A 7016-nucleotide genomic window follows, 5' to 3' on the forward strand; every position below is an offset into this window, starting at 1 on the left:
TTTTTCACTAATTTCTTATTAATAAAAACACGTTTGTAGCTTTGAATGGAACTGCAAGCCGCCTCCGTACATTGACGTGTCCCTCACTGTTGTGTGTACCTCTGCTTTATGGGCATACCTTCAGTGGGAGAGTTGGGAACGTTCTAACAAAAGATTCCGTTTTGCAAAAATTGCAAAGGTTCCTAACTTCCATGTGGTTTTTGATGAATCCAGGAATTCTTCATAGCCTTGATTTTGAAACATTCCCTTCACACTGGCGTTGCGGTACCTGCTGAAGGGTTAACAACTGAGACACATTTTCCTCAAATTACCTTGCATTCGTGATGTGGTAGAAAGTACAGTTCATTAATAGGTCAAAGTTGAAGTAGTGATGTAAGGCTGTATCCGGTTTTTAATGCATTCTACCTCAAAGGAATATGTCCAATTGAAACAAGAACTCATTATTGATGTCTGACATTTATTTATAGTGGTGGTTAAAGAGGTGTTTCATATTACCATTCGATATATTATTGATCTTTTTCAAACTGAGCCAGACATCCATCAGCAGAACTTATCCAAAGCCACGATCCAATTTACTCTTGATAATTGGGTTAAAAAAAAAAAGAAAAAGTGAAAAATAATTAAAGAATTGCTACATTGATCTTACATTGTGCTATGAAGGTTCATTAATTCATCGGCTTCGCTTGAGACCTGCTTGTGAGAAGAGGTAAAATTTGAACGGAACAGCCCACCCGCAACAACACTTGAACACTTAAGACATCTGAACATAATAACACTTCACTGAAAGGCCTGGTAAAAAGAAAAATAACTTTTAAGTGTGCAAAGGATGTCTGTAATAATAGTGGTGGCAACTTGAATAGCATAAATATAAAAGACTGAGAGCCTTCCCTTAGATATCCCCTGTTAGCTGTAGACCTGCGGTTTTTGAATGCAACCTTGATTACACTTTTTGAAGTGTTTGAGCTGAACAAACAAGTCAGAATGGCAAACCTGCACTAAGAGCCCTTATGATAAAAAAAAAAAAAACAGAAAGAAAATTTGCACAAATTCAACAAACAAGGAAAAACCAACCAGATCGGAGCATGTACAGGTGAGTCATTGATATTTCTATGGTTTGAAATGGATGGCAAATTCAGATTATGTACTCTTAAAACGAATGTGTTATACAATTTGTGTTTTTTCAACACATCTATTTTAAGATTATGGCTTGCACATAAGTAAAGATGTAGCATTTGTCTATATAAGTATTTACATCAAAATAAAACACTATAGTTTATCATGTATTCATACATTGATATTTAAAGGGATATTCCGCCATTTTTGGAAATACGCTCATTTTCCACCTTCCCTCGAGCAAAACAATCGATATTTACCTTGTTCCCGTTCATCCAGCCATTCTGTGAGTCTGGCGATACAACTTTTAGCTTCAGCCTAGCATAGATCATTGAATCGGATTAGACCATTAGCTTCTCGCCTCCTAGCTTCATGTTTAAAAGTGACTACGATTTCTGGTAATTTTCCCATTTAAAACGTGTCTCCTCTCAAGTTAGAAAGTGCAATAAGACCAACTGAAAATGAAACCTGGCGTTTTTCTAGGCTGATTTGACATGGAACTACACTCTCATCTGGCGTAATAATCAAGGCAACTTGCAGCTACTGGCACTACTACTGCTTGTTGTCTATGGGGACTATTTTCAGATGCTGCGTAAGATATCACTGCGCCTATGGTACGTTTGCAAGTTGCCTTGATTATTACGCCAGATGAGAGTGTAGTTCCATGTCAAATCAGCCTAGAAAAACGCCAGGTTTCATTTTCAGTTGGTCTTATTGCACTTTCTAACTTGAGAGGAGACACATTTTAAATGGGAAAATTACCAGAAATCTTAGTCACTTTTAAACATGAAGCTAGCAGGCGAGAAGCTAATGGTCTAATCCGATTCAATGATCTATGCTAGGCTGAAGCTAAAAGTTGTATCGCCAGACTCACAGAATGGCTGGATGAACGGGAACAAGGTAAATATCGATTGTTTTGCTCGAGGGGAGGTGGAAAATGAGCGTATTTCCAAAAATGGCGGAATATCCCTTTAAAAGATGCATCACTTCATTGTTCACGTCTGTACACATACCACAAAAGTTATATCATATTTGAGTGATTCATTCGGTAATGAGAACCATGTACTGTAGTTGTGTGCTTCCAGAAAGCGTGGCACTATTCTTCTGTCTAAGATGGAGAGGATTTATAATGGGGGAGGTTATCATTTGGTCGTTGCTCTATGGAGCGCTTGTTTTGACAAATGCATCCAATGATTGTAACTGAAGGCCCATTGAACAGGGCTTTTATTATTTAAATGAGGATGCTACTGAGGATGAGACGGAGCTTTTACCTTGATACTGACAGACGGGTGGCTGACATTCACAATAAAAGAACAACTACATGGACAGTATGGATGCCTCTCAACATCTCTCCTCGATCCTCGCGGGGCGTTCTCACTGACACCGGATAGACTATCCCATTGTTGCCGCCCATGCACTCTTTATCTAGATCAGTGAGGATCGAGGAAGGAAGGGATGGTGTACAGTATATAACCCCTAATGAGAGGCACCCTATGTTGAGGGGGTACTAAGGGGACACTGTGGTGCAAGCGGCTGTACCACATTTGGGTCCAAGTACCTATGGGACCCTGGCCCCAAATACACATCTCTCTCCCACTCACTTCACTCCTCACTACCTTATCTGGATAAACAGTAAACAGCAGAAAGGGTCTTCCACACAAGTGAGGGGGTTGTTTGTAATGCCACCCCATTCTCGATGCCAGACAAGCAAAATCCTTGGTGGCTGACAATAAACAATTGCACTTCTCTCTTTCTTTCCACCCCCCCCCCCCTCTCTCTCTCTCTCTCTGTTTGTGTGTGTGTGTGTGTATGTATATAATATTTATATATACAGTATGACAGCATATTTTGCTTTGCTCTATTAGAGTTTACCATAGGGAGTGTGCCCCCTCCACCACCTCACAGTGTGAAGCCTGTCCTGCCCCCCACTCCACACACACACACACACACACATGTCCCAGCAGTAAGGCAGGCTGGTGCAGGACTATGTCAGAGCCGCCAGATAAACCCCGACAGCTGCACCCCCTGAGCAAAGCTAAGAGGAGCATGTGCTATTTATAGCCTTCATTCAGTACAACTCCAGGCAGCGCCTCCTCTCTCTCTCTCTCTCTCTCTCTCTCTCTCTCTCTCTCTCTCTCTGTCCTATGCTGTCTTTATCTCTCTGTTCCTGCTGAGCTCTGTCACTTCAGTCTCCCCCCTCCCTGTCTCTGTGATCTCTTGCTCTCTCTCTCTCTCTCTCTCTCTCTCTCTCTCTCTCTCTCTCTCTCTCTCTCTCTCTCCCCCCCTCTCTCTCTCTGTCCCTCTCTGGCTCTTTCCAGACCATCCAGGAAAACTAATAGGTCCTTCTAGAGCTCTCCTCCTTTTTCCCGTCTAGTCACACGGAGAGTTCTGGAAGGCTGCAGGAAGGCGGTGCCTGCTCGCCCACCCACCCCAAGCCAAGGGCCCCCAAATCCGGCCGAGCAGAAGAGCAGAGAGGGCCAGTTGTCGGGACTACTGAGTTGACCAAAGCGAGCGGCAAGCCATTGGAGTAACCCGACAGACACACACACACACAGACACACACACTTACAGCCAGACACACGCGCTGAGAGAGAGGTTAACCTTCAGCTGAGGCCAACATGGCTTTGTTGTGCTACAACAAAGGTTGTGGAGAGAACTTTGACAAAGACAAGAACGCTAACGGTAAGAGTCAACCCACTGGGCCACTATTTTCTGTGCAATGTTGTTCAAACGTTTGGGGCCGCTGAACAGATTTCTATGTTTTCCATGGGAACATGCATGAAGTGAGTTTGAATAGCAAGCATGCACGTAGCCATTGAGGTTAGAAGTAATTTTAAATTGAAATAATCATGCACCTCAAACATTTCTCAAATTACTCTCCATGTGCTTTTCCTTTGAAAATGACCCTGCGTGACCCTACACTTTTGAACACTGGTATGCCTTACTTCTCATGTCTTTGTGTTTGTTATCTTTTATGACAAACAAGATAAGCATACACTCGGCTAGCCAGGCAGCAAGAGGCCAGTGGAACACTGTCGGCCGACCTGGGGCAGATCTGGTGGTCCATTGGCGTTATGCTCATCCATTTTCTGGCCATCCACTTGTGGGTTGCCAACAAAAGCCCCACCATTTTGCTAAACACATTTTTATTCAGTTATGTTTCTTCTTACATTTGAATAACATTTTATGGTTATTTTTTGATATTCACAAGTTGAAATGTAGGCAATGGTTGTCCAACAGCGGACCCGAAGTGGCAAGATATCTGCAAGTCTGATTTAGCTATCTGGCTAAGGCCTTGACAGTCTTGAAAGATATTTCTCTGTACCGTGTTAATCTTTCTTTCACTGAAATTCATCACCCAGAATGTGTCCCCTGTGACAATGCGAATTACTTACAGACAAGTCTTTTTATACTGTAGAGCTTTTTTTTTCTGCTCCTGTTTAAAGCCATCATGACTTAGCACGCCTAACAACAGACGATAGCAAACAGGTGGCTTCCACAGCTGGTGTCCCAAGGTCTCTGTGGAAGAAGCAACTGCATGGTCTCAACATGGGGAATCTCATTCATTCACATGGGACATGCGTCATGAGTCTTAAACAAGGCTCAAAACGATGATTGCTGACTAGAACCACAAACTGTAGTCGATAATGCTTTCAAGGAAAGGCACTCAGTGGTTCACTGTACAGCAATAGTTTGTAAAGTACAGTTGGTCGATAACACAGAGGCACTGACAAATGTGTTGAGTTGGAATGTGTCTCCTTCGGGCAGACTGAAATTAGGTCGTCAGAAAGCAACAGCCATAACTTAATGTGCCTGGTACCTCCACACATCAAGGCCGGATTTGTTGTGATACGATTTTATACAAAAGCTTGGCCACGTGCTACCGGTACATACAGTACACACTCCAATAGGTGTGCTTAAAAGAGAGTCGCTGCTGGTTGTAACCTCCTTATATGGTGCCACCCCCAACTCCCCCCACACATACCCACCATATATGGTGCCAACCCCCCCTTAAGGGGGTTGGGAGTGGGGGGCGGGAAAGGGCTTTAAAGTGATGAAGTCGTGACAAGTGAGACAGCACAAAGACACACACACAGCACAGCAGGGCTTACTAGAACATGGACATGCATGTGTTGTGTTTATATGCTGTTGTCCAACTGCCTCTGCCTCTGCGTCTCTCTCTCTCTCTCTCTCTCTCTCTCTCACTCCCTCCCTCCCTCTCCCTCTCCCTCTCTCCTTCTCTTTCATCATCAGATGCCTGTCTCTTTCACCCTGGAGTTCCCATCTTCCACGATGCACTGAAGGTGAGCAGGAAGTTACAAAAATCCTGAGTATGTTTCTTAATCCTGGAGACTCGCACTGTGAACGAACACTGTGAGATTTCAAACATTGATTTTTAAGCAGCTTTGAGCCAGACAGATGCATTCAGATTGCAGTCACTTGATTTTAATCTTAGTCTGTATTCGCCGTCTGCATTGCCTCTGTCTGTTCATTGTGATATATACAGTACACATTAACGAGGTGGTTTAGTAGAGTTTAGTGAGGTACAGGCAGTGTTGTAGTTAACGTGATACGCAAGACTACGCAGTATACCCACTTAAAATAGGCAAGAATAGTTAACATTTGGGGTTAATAGTTATGTCACAGTATATCCACTACAGCTAACTAGACTACACCACTGTACAGGAACCAGAGAGAGTGAACCAACCACCTCCCCTCGTGGAGCGAAGCGCAACAACCCTCTCCTCAACCCCTGTGCTTATGAGAAGCAGGGAAATGTGGCCAAATCATGGCAGCTGAGGCGGACTGCTGAGGGATGCATGATGGAGACCAGCCCCAGTGCTTTTTAATGACAGGGCTTCAGTAATAACATAGCAGACAGGCCACTAATGCATGTCTGGCTGTCTTTTAGAGATCTGCCCTGCCTGCCATAAGCATGTTTTTCCATTGGTGGATTACACAATATAGAAATGCACAATTAGAATCTATAAATATACAATATCCTGTTTGCCCGTCACAACATAGTTATAGGAAGATTGGCTGTGTTGCGAGGCAGACTGTAGGACTATGGCATGGAAATAGAAGGATCTGCAGAGTTTGCGCTAGTTCCGGACGGAAGTGATTCAGGTGTGGCCTTAAATAAATGACTTATTATCCACCTGTGTCCTTGTTAATAAACTTCCAATAATACTAGGCCTACAGTCATTTCCTGTGTATAAGCCACATTGTGTATAAGTCGCAGGACAGTGTTTTATGCCAGTTAAAAGAAACAAAACTACTACCACATTAACTGCCCACTGCCCATGTGTATTAATTAACCTCATAGCTGCAAAAATTTTGCAAAATCAATGTACCGTATAAGCTGCGGCTAATAGTTGGGAAATTACGGTAGGCCTACAGAACATTAATCACTGCTTCCTTGATTCCCAGAGAGATCTCTATGAACTTCACCTCCTGTGAACCTGCTCAAGGTGAAGTCTCTATACATTTCCGCTTACGGAGGAAAGCGTCCCCTGGTTATATAGGCATAGAATTGAGCAAACATTGCTTGTTGTTGCTGACTTTTCCCAAATGGATGATTGCACTGTTTACAGAAGAGAAGAGGGCGAGTCAGTCTTTCACTCAGCTGTCGGCAACTCTTGCTTTGTGTGTGTTTTTGAGATGATTAATATTGGTGGGGAAAGAATTTGTTGATACAAGCAATCTCATTTTGTGGCACCATAGCTGTAGGCTGTGATGAATGCCCCTCCACTGAAGACAAAGGGATATTTTACTTTTAAATGGACTGAGAGAAAGCGTCCATTGTTGTTCTTGCGCTCGAGGGGCAATGAAATGTAGTGCTCATCGATTTACAGAGTGATATATTCCCTATCTGTAGGGGTGGTCTTGATTTACAGAGTGAT

General features: G+C 43.2%; 1 protein-coding gene across 1 annotated transcript in view; it reads left to right on the forward strand.

Moving 5' to 3' along the window:
* The first annotated feature begins 3420 nt into the window (after window positions 1-3420).
* zgc:92429 (uncharacterized protein LOC445063 homolog) overlaps window positions 3421-7016 on the forward strand; it is a 19637-nt gene continuing 16041 nt past the window's right edge. The window contains exons 1-2 of the mRNA XM_062515690.1: window positions 3421-3795; window positions 5368-5417. Of these exons, the coding sequence (XP_062371674.1) occupies window positions 3732-3795; window positions 5368-5417 (114 nt within the window). The 5' untranslated portion in view covers window positions 3421-3731. The remainder of the gene's footprint in view (window positions 3796-5367; window positions 5418-7016) is intronic.

This window comes from Sardina pilchardus, chromosome 16 (assembly GCF_963854185.1).
Source record: "Sardina pilchardus chromosome 16, fSarPil1.1, whole genome shotgun sequence".
Lineage (NCBI taxonomy): Eukaryota > Metazoa > Chordata > Actinopteri > Clupeiformes > Clupeidae > Sardina > Sardina pilchardus.